Below are 23,721 nucleotides of genomic sequence, written 5' to 3' on the forward strand. Positions count from 1 at the left end.
TATGGTCAGCAGTAAATGACAGTTAGTAGAACAGTACAAGAGGACAGAACACATTCATAAGCGATGGGATTCCTCCTCATCCATCCTGTTACCAGACCAGACTGCTAGCCTCCGTTGGCAGAGAGCAGAGGAACAAATCTGAACCAGCTGCCACAGTACATACCAAACTCCTATCAGAAAAGAGCCACTTTTGCTCTTACTGTATAGAGTAGAGCACGTGGGAACGACCCCGTTCTGTACATGGGGAACATACATAACAACAGGGGGAAGCAAATCATCTTCAGGCATTAGATGATTCGGGGAATGTTACTACACAGAGTTGATTTGCAGCCTGCGAATGCATAAAGCCATTTCAGCTGTAGCTCCCAATACAAAGTTCACTGCAGCCTCACAAGCCAGGCATTTGCTTCAGATATTTCAGTTCAATGTAACTGCAAATTAATTCACGCCACTTGGTTTCCCCCCTTAGACTTCACATACATAGATGTGTTGAAGCTCCACTGCTCAGTGGAGTGACGATTCACTGAGCTAGGCTTCCCTTCTGACCTGTCCACAGCTCTCGGAGCTCCACTTTACAGCCAAGATCCCTCAGCGCAGCTTTGGCCACATCATCGCAGTCCTTGTGTGCTGCACGAGCTTCTGTGATTAGGTTCTCAGCTCCCATCTCTAAGATGGGCTGAGAAAAGTCCCGGCTCCGGGAGACCAGGTTGCGGATCAGCATGCAAGCCTGTTTCTGAGGAAAGAGGTAAATCAGAGATATTAGCTTCTTTTGTTGGGAAATACCACCTGCGTAGGATGCTGGCGCACACAAAGCAGAGATGGCTCCAACTGAAAGAATATTTTCTGGGCCAATGTGAGATGCTGTAGACCTCCACAAATTATTTTCTGGAAGTATAAAATCCATGGACAAAAGTATGGATGCTATTTCACACTGAAGTTTATACAACCAAGCCTCCTGCTTCTGTCAGAAGACCAGCAAATCTCAAACACCAATCTTTAAATAATGCTAAGACAGAATTCTCCAGTTAGAGCAGACCCACCTTTCCACACCCTTGTATGATGTTCTGGCCACCTTCCCTGGCACTTAGCTTAAACTACGCTTTCAGAAAATATTTTCTACAGTATTTTAATGCTCAGGGGAGCACAGAGGTGGACACAGAATCTACCAAGACTCGCATGCAAAACCAGAGGCTAACTTCTTGCCATGTAGGTGTTTTATTCAACACTGGGAACAGATGGCAATGTTTCCTATAGGACAGATATCATCATAGCACAGGCTGGGTTTGAAAGAGCCTATCCTCCTCCCACTCTTTCAAGGAGGAGGAAAAGTAATGCCTAGAAGAGAAGCACAGCATTCCACAGTTGCTTCAACCTGAATTCAGGTGGATTTAAAACCCAAACTAAGTTTTGCTCTGATCCCATCAGGATGACACATGTAGGGAGTCCTGCGTTTAGATGCTGCATTCCCAACACACTCAGAACCTTTTGGTATTTGTCAAGTAAAGGACACAAGCCCAGTGAAACAGTGAACACTGCCAACATCAGTCCTGAATAATCAAGTACTCCAAGGCACATACCTGTACAGCCACTTCCCGTGGGTGTGCTTTCATAGCCTGAAGAGCTGCCAACGCCCCTCCACCTTCCATGATGACATTACAGTTCTCAGGTTTGCGCAAAGCCAACATGCACAAGGCTGCACAACCCTGCTCACAGATCTGCAAGACAAAGGGGAAGAAACACTCACTGGCTTAAAATGTTGCTTTCAGGGAAAAAAGGCTGTCCTTTTTTCTGTCAATTTCAAAAAAAATATTTTTTTTTTTAAAGATTTCTTCCACTGACATATCCTGCTTCTCTAGCATGTAAATCAAGTTTTACACCCCAGAGGTGTAGAACACTGTATCCCACATCTGATTCGGGAACAAGAAAACCCCTTAATATATTAAAGTGGACATACCTTTCAATTTACACAAATCTTTGCCAAACCATGCACTTAACCCCTCTACAACAACCAGGTATTAAAAGGTTTAATACACTGCTCAGTTGCAATCATCTAACAACTCTACTTAGAACGTATCTGCTCTTAGCATAAGCTGTTTAACATAGGTCAGAGCAACGCTCTGGGTTGTTCCCCCACACAAGCAAGACAAGTTACGCTGCCACATTATACAGCCCAAACCTGATCTCCATTCCCAGCCCTGGCGCCACTTCACCAGCCACTTTGGTGCATACCTGAGCGTTGGCAAGGTGATGGCTTATAGCAAGCACAATGAGGTCGGTTCCCCCAGCGTTAACAATGGCATCTTTCACATCATCATTACCAGCAACTGCTCGGATGGCACTCAGCACCTGCTTCACCACATCCTGCGTTCATCAAGAAAAAACAGCTTAGAAAGCTGGGCAGTGTTTTACAGACTTCTGAAAGCCAAGCAGCAACTTCATGCAAATAGCTGTAATTCTCAACTACAACGACCAACACTATACTCAGTCATACTTTCTTGCTAGACAGAGTAGTAAGGAATCTTGTTAATTTGGCCAAGGTTTTTAAAGAAGCTTAAAGAATCAAACATCAACTCTCTGGGACTTGAATCTAAATCCTCTTGAATCTCTTCTAGCTAGAATAGTGGAAAACCAGAAGCTCAGCTCTTCTAGGAGCAAGCAGAGCTCTGCTCATGGAGGACTGAGGACGTAACTGTGAGCAAGGGGCTCAGAATGGACACATTCTTACCCCAGAGAGCACATATAACCTAGTTCTGTATATAAGGCTGTAAATGGGGATCAGTGTTTGGGTTTCAACCCCAACTGCCCCTAGAATAATGCACAGTCCGAGGCCCATTCACAGCCAGGACTTCAAAATGAAAAGCAAGCCCTGCTGCTTTACCTCCGCTCCCAAGTACACTTTGTATCGCTCACCGGGTGGTCGATGCAGTCAGCCAGCAGAGCCACCATAAAATTTAAGCCGCCAAGGTCCACAATTTCTTGACAGAATTCATTCCTGACAGAAAGGCGAGAAAGGGTGGCACACAGTTCACTGAGAACACTGGAGTTATCTGTGAATGCTGTAGAGGAGAGATGATGAATGGAGTGACTACAAGCAAGGAGGGGTGCTGCAGAATCAAGGTGCTTTACTTTGCTTCGTTTAAAAAAAAAAAAAAGCAAACAGTATATTACATTTATTGTATTAAAATAGCACAGGTGACATTCTGTGCATTCTCCACCTAGACTGATACAGTATCTTTTCTCGGCAAGAACGAAGTACCTCAGCAGGAATAAAGTGCTTGTAAACCTGCACTGGGCTGTAAAACACTCCCTTGACAGACTGACAAATAGCTCTGATAACTGCCACCCTGGTGCTGCTGATAGCCTCTGGAGCAGTCATATTTTTCTTTCTCGGGGCACAATTCATCACAGAATTAAATATAATTTTAGTAGCAAATTTCTGAATCATCTCTGGGGAGCTTCAGGTTATGACAAAGCACAGTTCTCAGATAAGAAGGCACAGATGATTCAAAATTATGGGGTTAATTTTACCTTTTGCAGCTTCAATGAGGACTCTTAACCCATCATTTTCCAGCACTATCATTTTAGCATGATCATGAGCATGACCAAAGGGCACACGGATGTCATCATCAAACGTCATGATCCTGAGCGCCGAGGAGGCTGTTCGGACAACATCAGCACTGTCTCCGTGCTGGACTATAGCTCCAGTCAGAAGTGGCAGAACTCCACCTTTCACGAAGTCCTGACGGTTCTGCTCGTGTTTCAGACAGGCATGCCGAATGCATCGGATCCCAGCCAGTGTCATTTCTGCATCCTCCCTATATTCTTGCAGAGTTTGTAACAGCAGATCCTGGCCAGCAGAGTCAAGTAGGTCTGGCTGCCCATCCAAGATGGCAGACAGAGTGTAAAAGGCTTTCAGCATTAAATTTCTGTCTCCTGAAGCCAACTGGCAGGCAGAGAACACCACAGAATAGGCACCATTCTGCCCAGCCAGGTAGCGGAAAGCCAGCTGTTCTTTGCACTGATCAGTGAAGACCACTAGCTGCTCGGCCATCTCAGCGAGATCAGAGTCAGCAACAGCTCTCCCAAGGGAATCTAAAGTCTAAAGAAGAGAACGAGAGTTAACTTCTGATCTGAACTGTGCAGGAACAAGAGCAGTTCTTCACAGTCAAACTTGTTTATTTATAATGGTTGTCATCTTATAAATTTAGTTTGACATATTTAAGAAATAGCTGTCTTAAAAAGCAGCATTTTGTCTTCATGCACAGGACCCTTGGAGGAACAGAGGCTTCTCTGTACTTCTGCCACCTCTGTATGCCAGTCTGACCAGTAGTGGGTGAACTGGGCCCAACCAGCACATTTCACAGGGGTCAGTGGTGTGCATGAGTATTTTTATGTTCTTACTGACGAGGGACTGTATTCAATCTTCTCATCTACCCTCAGAAGAGCTAGCTAACAGCTACCGCTTAGCTTACTTGTATGCCTTTCATTAAAGTCCTTCTGTCGTTTGAGTTTACCTGGTAACAGCAGAAACTGCTTCCAAGTCACAAAAGGCAGTCTCTGCTGGCACTCTGCACTCACACCGATTCTTCCACTGAAAAGCGCAAGCTAGCTCTCTGAACTTTTATATTACTGCTAGTTTGCAAAACAGATGGGATTAACTGCTTGTTGAAGAGCTCACAGAGAAATGGGGCAGAGGCAGAAGTAGAAGGGATATCTCATTATTCTTAGTCTATTACTTAAACTATTATATAACTGTGATCCTTAGAAGACAACAGAAATTTGTGCTCCTACCAGCAAAATTTCGTGCTTTTGCTTTTGACCGTTTTCAGAGGCAGGCTGTCGCACAGCTTTCACAATATTGCTTAGATCAACACCTAAAAGGAAAAACAAAACCAAGATTAATATTAGTTACAGGAGCTTGGGTAAAAATTGTCAAGTTAACACAGCAAACAAAGATGAACTTATTGCAAAGCATGGATCAATGCACAAAGATGCTGAAATGTTACTAAAGCTCTAATGTAATGGTCAAATACGCCTGGAACAAAGCATCAGTTTAGCTAAATGTCAACTAAGGAAAAAAACCCCAAACATTTAGTTTCATTGACCAAACTGCACCCTGCAGTTTCAGTCAAAGCAGTTTTTTCAGTCATAATTACTCCACAAAACTAGGTTAGCATTAATGGTATCTATGTTCCACTTCACAAAGGCTTCTTTTCAATACGGGAGGATCAATCTTTGCATGCAGGTTCTACTAACAGTTAAGATATGTAAAACCTCAGCCTGTAATAATCTCAACTGCAGAAGCAGATGAATTTACAATACCTTGGGACTCAAACTGCTGCACAGCTTCTCTCACAGCTTCTTCTGGATCCATTTCAAATTCTGTAATGTTTTCTTGCACTGCATCATCAAACGTTTCTTGCGCAATCTGTTTCGATCCCATTTTACTCTAATGGGATAAACCGCCTCCTTACCCTGTCATTAAGACAGTCCACAATTAGTTTTGGTGCAAAGCCTTCTAATGCTAACCTGAACCAAAGGTAGTGACTTGCTCTGCTTCAAAACAAAAGCAAGAACTCAAACCCAAAAATACATGTTCACAGGGATAAGTGGTTTTGGTGGTTTTTAATGGGCAGAAACAGAGCAACTAAAAGAGCTAAGGAGAAATTTCAGAGGCCCAGGATCTGGCTGGGGAAGCTGCTAGTGCTCTGCTGCAGAGGTGTGTTAACGTGACAGGGCTCCCGCTGCCCCTCGCTTGCCGCAGGGGTACGGTGGGCGGCCTGCCCGGGCACGCTGGGCCCTGAGACACTGCAGGCTCGAGGGCCAACACGGCCCTGCGCCCCCCGGCCTAGCCCCGAGCCCCTACCACAGCAGGGCCCGGTCCGCCCCCGCACCCCCCTCAGCAGGCCCAGCCGGTCGGGTGGGTCCCGTTCCCCAGCCTTTCGGGGAGGCTCTGCCGCAGAGAGGGCCCAGGAACCGGACGCAGGTAGCGGGGGAGCTCCCGGGCGTATAACGGGCCTCGGTTCTCGTCACGACCCACCTGGGTCCCTCGCCGCCTGCAGCGCCGCTCCCCAACGGGCTCCTCCCGCCTGACAAAGAGCCGCGGGCTCACCGCGCTGGCACCACTCGGCCACCGTACGCAGGGGGCGGGAACGGCCCCGCCCTCCACCACCCAGCCCTCCCAGTGCGCATGCGCCAGTGCAAATAGTCGCGCTAACACCCCTCACTCCAAAAAACGCGGCGCGAAAAAGATCCCGCCGCATCCAACTGCGCATGCGGCCGCGCCTCCCGCGCAGGCGCACTACGCCGCACGCTCCGGGGCCCGGCCTGCGCGGTAGCGGGTGCCCCGCGGCCCCGCCGACGGCGCGGGAAGCAGCGAGCCGCTCCTGTTCTGCTTACCGCGCCGTCGACTGGGGCCCGCGCCCTCCCCGTGAGTACCGAGCCGTCACGGCAGCGCTGCCCCGACACCGCCCGCCTCTGGGGGCTGGGGAGGCCGCGCGTGCGTGGCGGCAGCCCCCGCGGTGCGCAGGCGCGGCGCTGGGGGGCGGGGCGAGCCGCGTCCCGCGGGGGCTGCTGGGAGATTCCCGTGTGGCGGGGAGGCTGCGGGACCGGGGCGGGGGGCGCCGCCTCGGTGAGGGCAGGGCCGGCTCCCGGCGGGGGCGGGCCGCGGGGCGGGCCAGGGGCGTCGCCTCCTGCCGGTGGGTGCCTGCGGCTGTGGCAGCGGGGGGCGGCGGGCTGCCGGGGGGCGGCCGGTGAGGGGCGGGGGGCGCCAGCGGGCGCGGCTGCCCCTCACGCTGCCGCTCGCCTCAGGCCGGGCCGCCGGGCGCGGGACAGGGGGGAGCTGACCGCCGCCTCGCACTCACGGCGATCCGCCCGGGCCGAGCCCCGGTGGGGCTCCGGGGCCGGGAAGGTGTCGGCAGCGGGGGGCCGCTCCCCGGCGGCCGTGCTCCGGGCAGGGACCGCATTGTGCTGTTGTGCTACAGGATGAAAATGGCCTCCCGGCGGATCACACGGGAGACGTTCGATGCTGTGGTGCAGGACAAAGTGAAGAGGTACCGCATGGACCGCAGCGATGCTATAGAGGACACCATCCATCATTTCAAAGGTAAGGAAACCCGGGCGCGGTGTGCCGCGGGTTAAACTAGCCCTTCTGGTGACAGCTCTGTCACGTTCCGTGCCTTCCATTTCCCGGGGTTTGCCACAAACGTGGACTTGTGCCGGTGTTTTTCCACGTCCATTTTTATTGAAGAGTCTAATAGCTTGGTATGACTGATGCTGTTCCAATGTGGAATGCAAATTCCAGGCAAAAAACCCAAATTTCAGACAAAGGAATTTTGTTGAGGCTGCGCTGGGGAGTGGGTCCCATTTCAGGGAGCTCTCCAGAGGCACCGCTGCAGGGTGGAATTCTGTTGATACCTGATAAGTTAAATAAGTGTAGGAGTGCATCTGAAGGCTTTGTATTTTGTGTTAGTTTCGAAGGAAAAGCTGAAGGCAGGACTTTAATTTGGTGCACATATACAAAACATGATTGCAAATTCTTTTATCTTCTATATTGGGTATATAAAATGCCTAGAAAAATAACTTGGATTACATTCATAGGAAATTGAGAGTTTTAAAATGGGGTCTCTTCTGTTTTTTTAATGTTGTATAAGCTCCGGAGAAATCATTTATTTAAGTACTTAATTTGTTCAACTATTCTGTACTTCCTGAATTTGACAACTGGAATTAGGGAATAGGGAATCTTGGATACTTGGCAGGCAATTCTGGTATCTCTGACTTTAACGTTGTCTTAGATAATTGTGTATGAGTTTGCAGAAAATACAGTCTTCTGTTCAACTGTGGAATTCCACCATTCAGTGTGGAAACAGAAAGTGCATGCTTTCCATATTTTTGCATCCAAGAAATCTGAATGGAAGCATTACTTGCACAGCATTAGCGTCTTCCTAGACTGAGAAGGTTGTGAGCAAGTATAAAATGGGGTTTATAGTGGAACTGGTGTTTCAGCTTTAGTGAGTTAGTTTTAATAAATTTTTTTGTAACGTCGGTTTAGGCATTGCTAATAATTTGTTGCTTTTTACTTATTATGAATTATTCAATGTATGTAAGAAAGCAAATGGGAATATCCTAAAATTAGAGATGTGTACTGTTCTTCAGAAGTTATGATATGTTGACTCCTGTAGGTGTCTAAATGTGTTTATTAAAAATTTTTTTAATACCGCTTGCAATCCCTCGGTGTATTTATGTTTTTATCATTGCAGCTCATTCAAGGCCAATCCCAAGACCAAGATATGAAGACAGTTTTCATGATGATGGAAGATACACTCATGACAACGCCCAGCACCATCCACATGATGACTGGACTGAAGACCCTAGAGATGACTATCCAGGACCTTCTTATAGATCTACTAGTCCTCTCATAAGGAAAGATAACTACTACCATGAACAGTACGGCCGCCCAGCGTCTCGTGACCGGGAATTTGGTCGTCCAGCATCTCGTGACCGGGAGTATGGGCATCCAGCTTCTCATGATCGGGAGTATGGGCGTCCTGCTTCACATAATCGGGAGTATGGGCGCCCAGCATCTCGTGATAGGGAGTATGGGCGCCCAGCCTCCCATGATCGGGAATACGGACGCCCAGCTTCCCATGACCGGGAGTATGGGGCCCTGGCTTCTCATGACCAGGACTATGGCCCTCCTGACTCTTGGGAATCCACTGGACCACATGAAACTGATTTTAGTTCTTCAGATATTTTAGGTGATTTTAGATCACCGGGACTCATGGAAGATGAATATGGCAACATGGAAAATCAGGAGTATGATGTAGACTTTGGAATTCAAGCTGACAGTGAGTTCCGACCCCCAATACGGAGGGGCAGCATTGGCAGGGGAAGAGCTCTGCGAGGAAAGCGTATTACAAGGGGTGCCGTTAAAACTAAAGTATTCAAAGGAGAGATCAAAACTCCCCTAAAGAAATGGAACACTAAAAAACTGCAACCGAGCCTTGATCAGAAGCCAGCGATGCAACCTGATCAAATGCCAGAAGCTGCTGAACGACCAAACCAGAGGCCAGTGACTGTCCAGCGCCCTAATCAAAAGTTGCCTCCGCGACCTAATCAGAGGCCAACTATAACAACCCAGAGACCTATCCTCAGGCTCCCAAAGCCCGCGCATGTTTTCAGAAATCTCAGTTTTGACCTTGTGGATAAATCAGACATTTTTTCAACATTTGGAATAGAAATTATAAAATGGGCTGGGTTTCATGCAATAAAAAACGATGCAGAATTTTCCCGGCTCTTCGGAGCTCTCTTCGAGCTAGAGACAGAAACGTGTGCAAAAATGCTTGCTTCGTTCAAATGCTCCTTAAAGCCAGAACACAGAGATTATTGTTTCTTTACTATCAAGAGTTTACAACATGCTGCTCTGAAAACTCCCAAAGTGGACAATGAGTTTTTAAATATGCTATTGGACAAAGGTGCTGTGAAAACAAAGAACTGCTTCTTTGAAATAATAAAACCTTTTGATAAATACATAATGAGGCTACAAGACCGCCTACTGAAAGGTGTTACACCGCTACTTATGGCCTGCAATGCGTATGAGTTGAGCATTAAGACAAGTGGGTTTGGTAATCCAAGAGAAATGGCAAGTGCTTTTGAGACCACTGTTTCTCTGTGTCGTAAGTCCTTAGCTCTTCTGGGTCAGACCTTTGCTCTAGCATCTGTTTTCAGGCAAGAGAAAATACTTGAAGCTGTAGGGCTCCAGGAAATGGCTCCAGCACCAACACTGTTCCCAAACTTTGATGATTCAACTTTGTTTGGAAGAGAGTACATTGAAAACTTGAAGGCTTGGTTGGAGAAGAGTGGATATCCAATTCAGATGAAAAAAACTGAGCCAGAGTCCACAGCACAGCTTAAAAAACCCTCTCCTGACACAAAAGTTAAAAGTGAGTGAACTTGTAAGGCACTTTGCAGTATATACTTTCTTTAGTTGTTGCTAGTGTTTTGTCTTCATTTTTATGGTTTCATTAGGTCAGGAATTCCTAACTCTGGGAATTCCATGTAAACCCCTAGCAGTGCTGAGGCAGGTAGTAAATATATCTGTTGTAGCAATCGCTTTCAGTTTTGTGGATGAAAGCATGTCTCCTTCCTCCCCTCTCCTGCACGTGCTTATGCTTTAAAACTAGGATTTTCACCTTGTGCCCTTGGCTGCGTCAGCTGCCCTACCCTCCGGCTTCACAACTTCGAGGTAGGGAGGCCAGCACCACAGCTGTAACTGGCTACATCACAGAGTAAGTATTTGCATATAAGCAAAGTTGGAGATGTTACCATTAGCACTTATATCAGATTGCAGGCATATTTCTTTCAAGTTGTTTATATACTACCATCCATAGGAATACTGTCTCCTCCACTGTATTAGGCCATCTAGTTCACCCTCTAAAGCATTCTTACTCATTACTGTACTGCTCAGGTGTTTCCTGCTTGAACCTCAGATACTTTTGCAGGGCGGTCTTGCAGCACTGACACTGAACAGCTAATAATTTGGAACTCGCCCCTTCAGAGCAGTGTTCAAGCAGACTTACTTTGCACAAAATCCTTTTGGTGCAATAAGGAATTGCCTTTTAAAGGATGGCTTAACTTGCCCAGGATGGCAAAGTTTTTTAAACCATGGTGCTTCTTGTTATAAACTGTTCTGGAATGTAAGCTGAGTTGAGAAAACAGAGTTTCTGAAGTTTCCTTAATTTATTGTAGTATTAAGTGCAGCCTATTTTGTATTAATATGTTGAAAAATTGCAAATGTCAGTGTGTCAAAGAATAAAAAAGGCAACATACTGATACTCCGTTGATGAGGATAATACAATGACTGCTTTTTGTTTCTTCCTACAGCCCCACAGCGAGCTGATCGAAAAGTCGTAGAGACAATTGAACAGCTAGTGAATAGCATTGTTTCAGGAACCTTGTCTGCCAAAGAGAGAAATGCTCAAAAGAACTGTCCTGAATATTGGTAGGTGTGTTTGAACAGTATGTTGTAACACTACTCTCTGATTAAGTTATTTGGAATAGGTTTAATTAAATTCAGTATTTCATTCAATGGGTGTAAGAGCAAAGCCTACTGTATATTTAATCATACTTTATGAAAACGTTTCCTAAGCTAATTATACTTCCTGATATCCCTGGAAATCGTCCTGTTGCTTCTCTTTTGTCTAATAGGTCGCATTCCTTTTGATCTGTCAATAATGACTCTATGTCAATCCAAATACAAGACCTTAAAAGCAATTTACATTTACGAGATGAAAATAGTAAGCACATGTAGTTGATATAAACATAGAGTAAGTTAACAGATTTAGGGAACTTGCGTTCTAGGAATAATGTTGGAAAAGGAAAGCTGAGACACTTCCAAACATAATGATCTTTTAATATGACAGTATGTCCTCACATGTGAATTGCAGCGTAGCTTATTAATTACTAGACAAATGATTTATGTCAAAACCCTCCATCATTTATTTGCTTGGCATACTTACTGCTTTAGAAGTGGAGATGGCTGTTATTCTGAGAAGAACGTGTGCAGGCTAACATTAATGTAGCAACTTATGTATACCCCTGGAAAAAAGGATCGATTGCTACCGAGTTTCTGATCTGAGAATTTGAGATTAGTTGGTGCTTTCAGCTTAGGCTTTCATTTTATTTATATGGTTTTATTTAGGTTCTTGTCTGATGAAGATAGTCTAGAATACAAGTATTACAGACTGAAGTTATCAGAGATGCAAAGGCGGACATCATCTGGAAAGGAAGCGGGTGGTGAGGGCAGAACACTAGAAGAATCTGCAACAGAATCAGTCAGGGCCATGTTGTATGCCAGGAAAGTCGCAAGTATTAAGAGAAGGCTATTTAAAAGAAAAAGGCTTGGAATTCTCACACAGCATGGTATTCGAGGAAGGAGGGTGAGGAGAGCAACCATAGGGACACAGACTGTGCTTTCAGCTGGTACAGCGCTGAAGCACCAAGACAAGCATCTTCAAGGTTCAGTCCAGTCAAAGCCTTCTGTATCGGAAACCAGCCTGTCTGAGAAGAACTCTTCCCTCGATACAGCCTCATCCTCACAATGTGCTACCAGTTCAGAGGTCTCTCTGCCAGCAGAAGAAAGGGCAGATTCCGAGGATTTATTAGCACCGCCTGAACTTTTCCCACCATTGTCCTCTCAGTTTCCTGACGGTAAGTGAAGATCCATCATTAGATTTTTCAATTGCAAATTACATGAGAAAAGAACTGTATAGAATGTTCTGCTGGAAATTTTAAAAATCATTTATTTTGCTAAAGAAGATAGTTCTTAGCTGTATTGACCTTCCAGCAATGCAGATTTTGTATGAAGCTGTAGATGACGAGCATTCTGTTTCTTGCAGTGGATGCTAAAACAATGGAAACTGCTGAGAAGCTTGCCAAGTTTGTTGCTCAGGTAGGACCAGAAATTGAGCAGTTCAGCATAGACAACAGTGCAGATAACCCAGACCTTTGGTGAGTAACCCACACATTTATCTCTGTACATGGGCCGATAAGAAAAATCAAAATACATCTAAACAGTTACTAAGGAGGTATTTCCTTTTATTGTTTGTTGAGATGTATGCTTTTATTCAATGTGTTTAGGAACAGAGGATTTTGAGCAATACTGCCTGTTGTCCTGCTCAGCACCTCCATTAATGGTGAATATCTGAAATACCCAAGAAAGAAAGACACTTCTCCCAAATGCGTACATGCACTGATATATATGGTGGTGATATACGTGGTGGTTTTTTGTTTTTTTCATATCCTAAGTAATCAGCTTGCATCTTGAAACAGTGTTCTGCCAAACTATTTGCAATCTTGTTGGTTTTTTAAGTGCTCCAGTGTAAATTAGCAGGTTTTTCTCTTTTAGTCATACTGTGCCAACAAAAATGGAGCTCTGTTCTCTCTTCTGTCTCTCAGAATCAATACACCTATTTCCACATAAACTGCATGACTCAAATTTGGAAGACCCGAAATTCTCTTCTGGGGTCTGCTGTTTGCTTCTGGGTCATCCAGAGCTAGGTTCTTAGTTTCTCCATCTATATAATGAAGATAATTGTACTGAATCCTTTATCAGGACTTCTCAAACTGTGTTGTAAAAAGCAGTCTGTAAGAATTGAGAATGATTGGTGTTCCTAGTACATGTTGTCAGGAAATCCTGCAGTTTTACAAAAACACCTGGAATGACCATTCTAAAATTAATAAAGAGATTTATTTCTAATCTAGCTAAAAAAAAAAATAAATTCTGATGTTACTTTCACTGTAATTTTTGCTCAGGTTTCTACAGGATCGTAACAGTTCTGCTTTCAAATTTTACCGAATGAAAGTCTATGAGTTATGTCCATCTATTAACTTCAGTGCTGTGTCAGAAGCAACTGATACTGGGGAAAGTGCTAAACCTGAAGAGAGAAATTTGGATATTTCAGAAGAGGAAGAGGATGAAGAAGAAGAGGAGGAAGAAGATAATGAGGAGGAAGCCGAGTTTGAGGAGGATATCTCCCAGCCTTTGGAAGAAATGGAAATGGAGCAAGCAGAGGAGGGAGAAGAGGATGACATGTCAGCAGGTAGAAGTGTGGAAAACCTAGCTGAAGAAATGATTTCCAAAACAGGAGAGGAAATTTCAACAGGTGAAATGCAGCTAGCCACCTCATCTGATGGTGGTATACCAAATCTGTCGACACAGGCATCAACTCCTGCTCCTGGTGCCCTGTTTCCTCGCAAACGAATCAGCAGCAAGTCTCTGAAAGTTGGTATGATTCCTGCATCTAAAAGGATTTGCCTCATAGAAGAACCAAAAGGTGAGTGTTACTTCAAAGATATTTTGTAGGTGTCAGTAAGTACAGAATTCCTGATTTTTATGTACTTTGTTACTGACTTACTGACTAAAAGAATTAAAATTTTTAATATAAAAATGAACAAAATATTCTCTTTAAGGGTTCATTCAACTGACAAAGGAGAATCTGAGTAAATTGTGTAACGGTCTTTGCACTGCAGTGCAATAGCAAAGTTTGCATCAAACATCATTCCTGAACTATTTTCTTGCATCAAACATCATTCCTCAGATATTCTCTAAGTATATGTGAATGTTACCCTCTCTGCTGCTTAAAAAACTCATGGTAGTAGTTGTTGTGGGGTTTATTTTATCAGTGTATGGAAGGTTTAACAGACTTAAGTATAGCACTGAATATATTTGGAGTGTTTGACTAAATATATTTAGACTTTGGATTGGCCTGTCAGTATGGCTACAGCAGCAGTAGGTCATGATGTTCTAAGAATTGAGAGAGAAGTAGCTTAAAACTGATTATATGTTCTCTGCAGCTACTTTAACAAATGTCTTTTCTCTGCATAATGATTTTTATTGGTGAAGGTTGTAATTTGTGATATACAATATCACAAAAAAATGATATACAATAACCTCATTTAAGTCCAGTCGGAATTTTGTATCAGAGTGTTACAGAAGCTCAGGGAAATGAAAAATCTGAAGTCCTTACACTATACCACCCATCAGTGTGTTGCTGGTATGATATGTCCAAAACTAAACACATGCATGTAGTAATTACCTTTTCTGTGGTGGAGGGGGAAAAAAAAGTCTTACCGTTTGGGGTTTTTTTTTTATTTTATTTTATTCTGATCTTTTGTTGTTGCTTCTGATTTTAGGCCAAGGCATTGAGTTGAAAGTCCCACTTGAGATGTGCTTTTGGCGTTCTGTATTAAAATTGTTTTTCTTTACAGCTGAATTTTGTCTTTGATTTGACTTGCAGTGCATGAACCTGTCAGAATTGCTTATGATAGGCCTCGTGGTTGCCCAGTTACAAAGAAGAAGAAGGTAAATAACTCTTCTGGTTTGCTATTGCATTCTGAGAATCAGCTTTCTTTACAAGAGACAGCCTCTGAAAATGTGTCATTGTCATAAAATCCAATTAAGACCTGAAGAGTCTGATCCTGAAAAAGACTGGGCTAAATCTGAGGAGAGCTGTGGCTCCTGTTGTCTTTTAACTACCTGTGTCAAAATTAAACATTTTGTGATTGGAGCACTGTTGAAAAGTTGTGTGTTAATCTTGTATTCTATTTTAAAATAATAATAAAGAAATCAGTGTCTGGAAAATATGTTGTAATTGTCCAAAATTGCTACGATGTTACAGACTGCTTCTGTATTTATAATAGGGATTCAGTCATCAAATCATTCAATATTTGTTATTAAAAACCATAACTGCCTTATAAAATATGAAGGTGTACTTTTTGCTATTGTGATAATGTAGTTAAACAGTTTTAGAACCTGAAATACATACTTTTTTAAAAAAAAAACCTGACAAGTCAGGTATTTAGTCTTTGATAGACTTTTTCTGTGTTGCTAATGAAGTGCTGCTTAGAAGATATTTCTGTGTATCCAGAAATTCAAACACACTTAGCTGGGGGGTGGTGCGTGGGGTTGAGTGATTTTTAATACATGATCTCCCTGTATAACAAAAAACCCCTTTGTTTTCCTGTTTTTTCCTCACCATAGAAACCAAAAGATTTAGAATTTTCACACAAGAAACTGACAAACAGGAATGTGGGTTTCCAGATGCTTCAGAAGATGGGCTGGCAAGAAGGACATGGCCTTGGTACACGAGGAAAAGGAATCAGAGAGCCTGTAAAAGTGTATGTAATGGGAACACACTACAGAAATTTGACAGCTGTGGCAAAGGCTGGGATTCTAATAGTCACTGTGTTTATCTGACCCACCTAGATGTGGCTAGTTCCATGTTTTGTTTCCGTCTTGACGTTGGTCTCTGGCCTCAGCAGAATTGAGCGTGGAGACTTCACGCATTTTTCTGGCCAAGCTGGGCAGTCTGCTGTGGAAGGTGGCTGTTTCTTGCCATCCAGTTTGACATCACTGAAGGCTGCAGCGTGAATGGTGTAGATATAAATATATATAAAGATATATGGGTGCCCCTGTTCTTCAGGAGGTGGTTTTTGTTGTTTGGTGTATTTAGGTTTAAAAAAACCTAACACATAGTATTATCCTGGGAATCTCCTTGCTACCACACCAGGTACATAATATATAAATAGACTTTGAGAATGCCGTACACAGTATCCTAGGTTTAGGCAACAAATTTATTTTCACTCTTAATTATGTGATTCATTCCATTGCATACTGAAAGAGGTAAGTGCATCTGCCAGAAGGTAAGTGTGTTTTTTCCTTTAAAATATAGTTTTGGTTTTGAATCTTCATTTTGTATTTTAAAGTTGCTGTATCCGGTGTCCACTGCTGCCAGCACAGAGACTGGATACTACCTCCTTCAACTCCCTGGCTGCATAAGGAGGCAGAAACCATTTATTCGTCTCTGAACCCATATAACAAGCTTTCTAGTCCACACTTGTAGTCTGTGGTTTAACAGTCTTCTTTTTCCAGGGATTTCTTTGTTCTCTTCAAGTCTCGGACAGTACTGGTCATTTTAGTTGGTGGGATACTTCTGGTTGTTTGCTTTCTTTTTTTGTTAGTGCTCCCTGTGATCCAGTGGCCATCACTGTATTTTCTGTATTTCCTTCTTAGCAGCAAATGGATGAGAAAGCAACTTACCTCACCTGTAGCTCTCTTACATTAGAATCTTGTTTCTTAACCCCAAAACTTACTGAGACCAAATATATGAGTAATTTTTTGGTTTCTGTAGCTCCTGGCACAACTTTCACTGCACAGCTGATCATGAGCTATTTAATTATATCTGATCTGACACTTGGCCTGCCACATTCTATAGTTTCTGGCCAAATAACTGCATTTTTAATATGTGGTAATATAGTTTTTTCAGCTTGAGTCCATTGCTGTGTCACTCTTGTAAAGACACCTGCAAAGAGTAGTGAAGAACTGCTTTCTGTACCTCTTACAAAAACTTGTTGACCTTTTCTGTAATGTAGAGAGAACTCCATTATTATTTTCACAGTGTGCACTTCTTTACTTTCCCATCAAAGTTGTTCTTTGGACAATACTTTGCAACAATCTCAGGCTGAAACCAGTGCAATTTAACATTTTGCTTTCTCTTGTTATTTGCTTTGATACTGCAGGGGTTTTTTTTTAGTAATCTGTAGCCTCTACTCCTTCCTCCCCTTTTGAAAACTACCAACTCTTCTATTGATGACTTGTTTAAAAGTCCACATGCTGTCTAATCTCATTCTCTGAGCAAAAGGGGATGGATTAATAATTGGAGACACTCCAGTTCCAGTGTAGAGCATACCTTCATCATTATCTAACGCTGATGGTGAAAACTGATGTATTCAGGCACATCAGTTGTTACACAAAGAAACTTGAGACCCTTTTTTGTTAGGAAAGCTTAAAACTTGTCTTTGGCGTGAGAGCAAGTCATATTTGCAGGTTTGAGATTTTTATTTATGTTACTGTAAAAAATACGTGAATCGCATGGTGACAACTCATGGAAATGATGGGTCCAGAAATTTTAAATGGAGATTCATGTTAGTCTTCTGAGCTGTTCTCTGTCTTGAGAACTAATTTGTCACAGCTATGAGTCTGACCAATTTTACCGTTCAAAAAGTGCTTAAAAAAACCAAAAAACCTAGCCCACACTCAAAGGCAGAACGTTGTATGGGACAGACCCTCCTCTGAGTAATCTCATGTCTTTGATTGGGTTTTTTATTCTGAAAGTAATCTAGAAGAGAAACTATGGTGTAAATAGAAAAAACATACTGTTGTGTAATGAAAACAGCAAGTGAAGAGAGTGTGCTTCAAACAGGTCATACTATAAAAGATGGAAAAAAGCAAAGGTTTGGGAGGTCTTTGGAAAACAGCACCATTTCTGCTGTGGACTGTAAAGTTGAATTTGCTTTTTAGAGTCTGTGAATGTTATTTCAGAGTTGCACAACAAGCTACTTGGCTTAAGTGGACCTATCATTACAGAAATTGGATAAGAATAATTTTTCTTTGTTGTACTCTAGGTCCTCAAATTTCACCCTGATAGCATAGCAATCCCAATTTCAGTATGTGGTGCAATCTAAAAAAATTTTGTACTTCATGTAATGAAATCTTTACTAGATAATACTAATGTAACTGACCTGGAGGATAAAACTGGCACAGAGGATCATTCCTGTGGCAGAAGTTTCATTACTCTTAGCTTTGTAGTGTCTATGTTCTATGCACATAGCCTGGAGAAAGAGATGGTTTGTAATTATTTATGTCTCTGCATTCTTGTGGGTCATCCTCTCCATCTACTTCCAGGCCAGAAAGTTGTTTTGATATTGTTGAGGCCTGTCTGCTTCTATTGGCTTGTCTGGATGAAGAGATGAGTTAATGACTCATTTTTCTTGGAGGGGCAGAAGCTCCAGGTTTTGTCTATAGTGTGTGTCCTACAGACTTCAGCTTGCTTTGGGTGCTAGTTTTAATCAAGCAGCATTGTGTTCCCTTGGTAAAAATTTTATCTTTTATCCAGAGTTACATGGTGTTTCCTACTCATTCCTTGAAGTTTCTGGCTTCTGTCATTTTTGAAATTTAAGAAATGAGGCAGTTTTTGCCATCTTTTGACAGAGGATCCTATCTGCCATGAATGAAGTGGTTAAAGTTCATGTAAGAATTTTATCTGTCAGATGACTGTATCTTCACTGCTCCCTTAATATCACAGGAGCATTTTCTTCTGGTGGGTATTTGCATGTGTAATGGGAGGTGGGAATTGTTTTATAGTTGATCTGGTATGCCAGATACCAAGCCTCTGCTCCCCTTCTCCCCCAAAAGCAGCAGAATTCCTTTCCACTTGAATTGTGTCTATGTTGGAAGCTATTGTTTAGATCTCTTCTGCACATTGTCAAATGTAACAGAAACAGAGTGTTCTAACTATTCATTTTACTCCCTAGGGGTGCTACCTCTGCAGGGGAGGGCTTGGGTGTTGCAGGGGAAGAAAATAAAGAAGATGCATTTGATGTTTTCCGTCAAAGAATGATACAAATGTACAGGCAGAAAAGAGCAAGTAAATAGGTATGTGCAATGGACACGTCTGGTTTATGAATTCCTGCAAACATTAAAATACCAGGGCTTTTTAAGTCTTCCTTTACCAAGAAAATAGTACTGTTTCCATGAGTATATCTGGCTTCTTAACATTTCATGAAAATCCAGACCTACGTTGAACTGCTCTGAACTGCTGAATTACCCCCAATCTTACTTTCTAGGTTTGACATAAGAGACTCGCTCGCTAGAAAGTGCACGGATATGCAAAGGCTGCTGTGTGAAAGATCTTCGGCAGAGTATGCCAGTATGAAGAACATTTTGTTCTATAGTAGTGGACTTGAATACTAATGTATTAAAACATTTTCCAAGATTAAAGTTAGTCTTGTATTTAATTGTGCAAGCTAACAACTTGGATGTCATCTTCTGAGGAAGAAACAACTGATTTTGTTCTCGGAAGTGCCTGTTTACCTCTCTTTTTGGCCAAGTTTGCCTGGTTTGTGATGAGATGGCTTACCCAAAAACGGAATAAGCAACATGAAAAACGTGACTAGCCTGGTTTGGCTCTGATCCTTTCTGAAACCAAGAATCTTCCAAATTCAGATCTTCTTGCAAGGCAGTCCAGATTTTTATTATACTACATGTTGTTGATGGGCTGATCTTCTGATCTACTTCTGGAGTCTGCATAAAGCAGTTTCCTTTCCTCCACATGCCAATTTGATGAAGAGTCACTGCCTGCATGCTTATTTTGTATAGGATTCTAAACTTTTAAGTGTAGGATGAATAACTGAGTTCATCCAAGTCTGAGAACACTAAACTCTTCCTTGAAAACCTCGGCTGCTAAGGTTTTTCATTGTAATGAACAAGTAGTACATACTTTTAAGTGTACTTTTTGTTTTTACACAAATTTGCAGCTCTTCTCCAACAAATTCTTGAGTAATTTCTTTTCTTCTCAATGAAGTTCAAGCCATGACCAGGTGCAATTCATGTGTCTGCAGAAAATACTGAAGAAAACACTTGGAAGTCAGATATTCAGAAGTCATCTGGAAGTGGATCATCAGTTTTATAAGACCATCAGTTTAGAGAGTCATTTCTGTTTCTATTAAATACTTGCTTTGCAGAAGGTCTTTTATTGAAAAATCCCAAGAAACAAGACAAAAAGCTTGTACTTTTAAGGGACTATTCCAGAACTTAATGAAAGAGAAGACTGGATTCATCTACTGTACTTCAACAAAAAGCATTGCCTAACTGCTTGGTGAAGCAGCTCTGAAGACATGAAAGATTTAGTAGTGTTACCACAAATAAACATTCATCTTTTTCTGACTTGCACGTTAATAAGGGATCTGTGATTGGGTTACCGAAAGTGACAGAATTTAATATCACACTTTTTAGTGTACTCATTCTCCATCATTATCTTTCTAAAACTAGTCAGAAGTCTTCACTTGAATGTTACAGTACCAAAACCTGCTTCACTGAAGTTCTTTTTAAAGAGCTGATCTTGAGCTGACGCATGTTCTGCTTACTAGCAGTGAGTGCTGTCTTGCTGATGTTTCCATCCTGCACCATGCTTCTTTGTAGAGCAAAGAGCTTGTAGTACACCACTAATAGCACCCCACAGTAACGTGGCAGCATCTCAAGTTCCTAACTGACAATTATGCAAGAAAGTGTGTTCTTCAGTTATCAACTTGCCTGTGCCTGCTGTTTAAAGAACAAAATTATATTCTTTCTCCATTAAAAACCCTGCTGGTTGAAAGGGAGTGTCTTCATTTTCATTCTATAGCAACAAACTTTTCCTTGCTTGTAACGATCAGTTTTAGTTTATGAATGCAATTTTTTTTCTTTACTGTATGGGTCTTTGAAACTGTAAGAAACAAAATCATGTCGTGGTGTAATTTTCTGATCACTTTTTTGTGATTTTGTGTTTTACTTGCCTTGAAGCACATAATCACCAAATAAAACCACGATGGCAGGTATAGAAAAATACACCGGTAGTTCTGTTTTTCCATGAACATCACATGTGTCTTCACCTTTACATTACAAGAAGTTGAAGCATGAAGGCTATAGACAAACAAGTTTATCTGGTTGTCAGACTTGATTAAGGACATCTGATAGCCCAGACATTTCTCATAGGCTTTACTTGGAGATGCTTAAAATCCTTAAACATTTTGGACCACAGGCTACTTGAAAGATCATCAATTACAGTGCGTGGCAGTGTATGCTTACCTGTTAAGTTCCTATTTGAGTGTATTCTTCGCTGCCCCTCTTTCTTTCCTGTGCCTAATTAGCAGTTACACAGTGTGAAACCTCAAGCCTTTTGAAAAGGAGATCTATCAATCCCAGTCTGGTTTAGAATGGCACTCTGGAACCAATACTGTTGGCCTCTCATGTATTTCTCAGACCCACTCAAAAGGGTGTAGCTTTTCTTTTAGTTTCAGTGATGAAGCTGCTGTTCACCATTTTTATTTCCCTGCAAACTTCTAGTTCACCTCTTCTTTCACATTTACATTTTGCAAGGATTCTTGATCATATGATACACTATTTGCAGAAAGGCACAAGGCGAAGTGGAGTTTCACACTAGGTTGAAATCCACTCTCTCGGACCCAGATCAGCATTCTGTGCTGCTCTGATTTAACCGGAGTTTTTTGGGCCTAGTACCATTCGGGGTGCATTTGCTAAACACCTGCTCGCCTGATCTGGGAGAATTGTTGGTACCCAGATTGGAAAATGGTACCGTCCTTCCTGAGTGCAATTCAATTTGGAGTATAATGCTGTCTTGAGAATAAAGGTGAACATTGGGAAAATCTTAATCTGCTACCCTGGATGACTGTAGTATGGTCTGTCTTTCTTGTGCCAAACTTTAATTTTGGACAAGATATCAGCAGAGCAGTACTGGTGCTGAGATTCCAGTGTTGCTCTCAAGTGGGTAACCATTTGCCACTTTTATCTTGTTTTACCAAGAGATGACCTTACACTCCTTTTGCAAAAGGAATTTCCTTTTATTTTGACCTGCTTTTGCAGGCAGCTCTGATTTGAAAATTTTAAATACTTGTACATGTGAAACATTTGTTATGCAGATACATTGCCTTGTTTAAAGTTTACTAGCTTCTTTTCTGTTATTTTAGTTCCAGGCTCTCTTCCATGAAGACTGCAAGCTTCAGTGAACATTTTAACTAACTTCAGTGGTGTGTCTACTGTCTTTTGGTTGTTTTTTGCCATTAATCTTGTAGAGCAATTTGCTAGTTTCTGTTCCGTGCAAATTGGCAGTAGTGCTAAGCTAGTAACAATAAGATGTTTATGTTATTGGATAACTGACATTTCTTTTTAGTGTAAGTAAACATGTTAGCATTGTTAATCTTTTAATATCTGCAATAAATGTAGAACTAAACAATTTCTGGTTTAAATGTTTTGCTTGTGAATTTGGCCATTTGTAAGAGATATGCATCATTATGGCACTAACAAGTGGAATTGAGATTACGCAGTGTTATATTAGTGTAAAGCAGGATTTTATAGTGTGTGAGGGAAGGAAGGTCCCTCTGTTTCTGTGCTGCTAAATGTCTCTGTTGAGAATACCCACTAAATCATTTCTTAGTTACTTCTTCATGTGGCTTCTAGTGCATTAAATCCATACACGACAGTGTTACTTTCCACATGAACGTCAAAACCGTTGTGCCCCAGTCAGAAAGCAAGAATTTTACCCTTTATTCCCATATCCCAGGAATTAGTTGTCTCTCTGATTTTCTTGGTGTACTGACTAGAACAGCAAAACTTTCTCTTTACATATGTGTGTGGTTTACTGTTGCCTTTAAATTCAAATTCCTTTTTTAGACAGGATATGAGGAGGGAAATTGCAACAAACTGAAATTTAACACTTGTGCAGCTGCCTTCCATCCAGAGGTAAAGTGAGAGTGTTTGTTTGTGAAAGATACCAGCCAGGTCTCCTGTCCCTTGCTTTTTACATTGACAGCTAGGAAAAGTTTTACAGAGGCAAGTCCAAGCCCTGGCTACACCTTTTTCCTCCTTTTCCTTCAAAAATTTACGATACTTAAGGACCTGGTTCTAGAAGAAAGGACATTTGCTCTCGTTGGAGAGAAATGAGGAGATCCCCATTTTGGGGGAGGTGCCCTAACAGAGTAAGAGAACTACAGTCAATAATATACTGTTTGGAGTAATTGTGTTGGACTAATAGAGATGTTTCCATTTTTTTTGCCTTCAAAACTTTTCTTTGGTGTAATACCAATGATGTTTTTCCTATTTATTTTTTGGGTTTTTTAGAAGACACTATAGCATCCTTAGTGTGAACACTTAAATCTGTGCTGAGATGTTATTTCTCAAAGTCAATGTACAGTATTTTTTTCTATTGATACTCCGTTCTGGTTTAAAGTTAATCCTGATGTATTGTGCCCAAAGAAAGTCTGGACTCAGAAATTCAAATATTGTTATTTTGGATTGTTTTCTATCCTATAGGCAGGTGTATTTTCTAATTAAAAACAAATTCCTGAAAGTCCTGTATGATCTTTAAGTCTGCATATCTCACGACTGAGTGGCCAATCACAACCAGACTGTAGATTTGAGCAATAATAAACACCTTAAATGAGAATATGCTCAAAAGAACAATAGGGTACTTCTGAAATAAATAGTTTTTGTGAACCTTGTTAAGTAGGTAACTTGCTGAATTTCAGCAAGTGTGGAAAATGTTTGCATTATCTGTGGGCAATAAAGTTACTGCTGTTTAAGAAAGTGGTAGCACACTGTGTTCTCTTCAG

At 42.1% G+C, this 23,721-nt stretch overlaps 2 protein-coding genes across 11 annotated transcripts in view; one reads left to right on the forward strand and one right to left on the reverse strand.

Annotated features, from left to right (window-relative positions):
- ARMC6 (armadillo repeat containing 6) lies at positions 1 to 6,498 on the reverse strand. Of its 2 annotated transcripts, none has more exons than XM_037383571.1 (8): positions 6,041 to 6,137; positions 5,323 to 5,475; positions 4,792 to 4,874; positions 3,529 to 4,099; positions 2,911 to 3,056; positions 2,230 to 2,361; positions 1,578 to 1,715; positions 1 to 733 (listed from the first exon to the last, which is right to left on the reverse strand). In XM_037383571.1, the coding sequence occupies exons 2-8, from the start codon at positions 5,441 to 5,443 to the stop codon at positions 521 to 523; spliced, it is 1,404 nt and encodes a 467-aa protein (XP_037239468.1). In that variant the 5' UTR covers positions 5,444 to 5,475; positions 6,041 to 6,137; the 3' UTR covers positions 1 to 520. The 2 variants fall into 2 exon arrangements, with proteins under 2 accessions (XP_037239468.1, XP_037239469.1); XM_037383572.1 differs by lacking the exon at positions 6,041 to 6,137 and adding an exon at positions 6,400 to 6,498 and having other exon boundaries at positions 58 to 733.
- SUGP2 (SURP and G-patch domain containing 2) overlaps positions 6,322 to 23,721 on the forward strand; it is a 25,436-nt gene continuing 8,036 nt past the window's right edge. For 2 of the 9 annotated variants that reach the window (XR_005103665.1, XM_037383519.1), the window contains exons 1-9: positions 6,568 to 6,631; positions 6,984 to 7,105; positions 8,259 to 9,941; positions 10,882 to 10,999; positions 11,699 to 12,207; positions 12,396 to 12,507; positions 13,312 to 13,832; positions 14,796 to 14,860; positions 15,539 to 15,675. Coding sequence is in view for 7 of the 9 variants with exons in the window: in XM_037383519.1 (XP_037239416.1) it covers positions 6,985 to 7,105; positions 8,259 to 9,941; positions 10,882 to 10,999; positions 11,699 to 12,207; positions 12,396 to 12,507; positions 13,312 to 13,832; positions 14,796 to 14,860; positions 15,539 to 15,675 (3,266 nt within the window). In the remaining 2 variants the exon portion in view is untranslated. Of the gene's footprint in view, positions 6,431 to 6,563; positions 6,699 to 6,983; positions 7,106 to 8,258; positions 9,942 to 10,881; positions 11,000 to 11,698; positions 12,208 to 12,395; positions 12,508 to 13,311; positions 13,833 to 14,795; positions 14,861 to 15,538; positions 15,676 to 18,870; positions 18,992 to 19,182; positions 23,696 to 23,721 lie in introns of those variants that run through there. The other 7 variants (XM_037383520.1, XM_037383522.1, XR_005103666.1 and 4 more) reach the window with 7 other exon arrangements.

Source organism: Falco rusticolus, chromosome 4 (assembly GCF_015220075.1).
Source record: "Falco rusticolus isolate bFalRus1 chromosome 4, bFalRus1.pri, whole genome shotgun sequence".
Taxonomy (NCBI): Eukaryota; Metazoa; Chordata; class Aves; order Falconiformes; family Falconidae; genus Falco; species Falco rusticolus.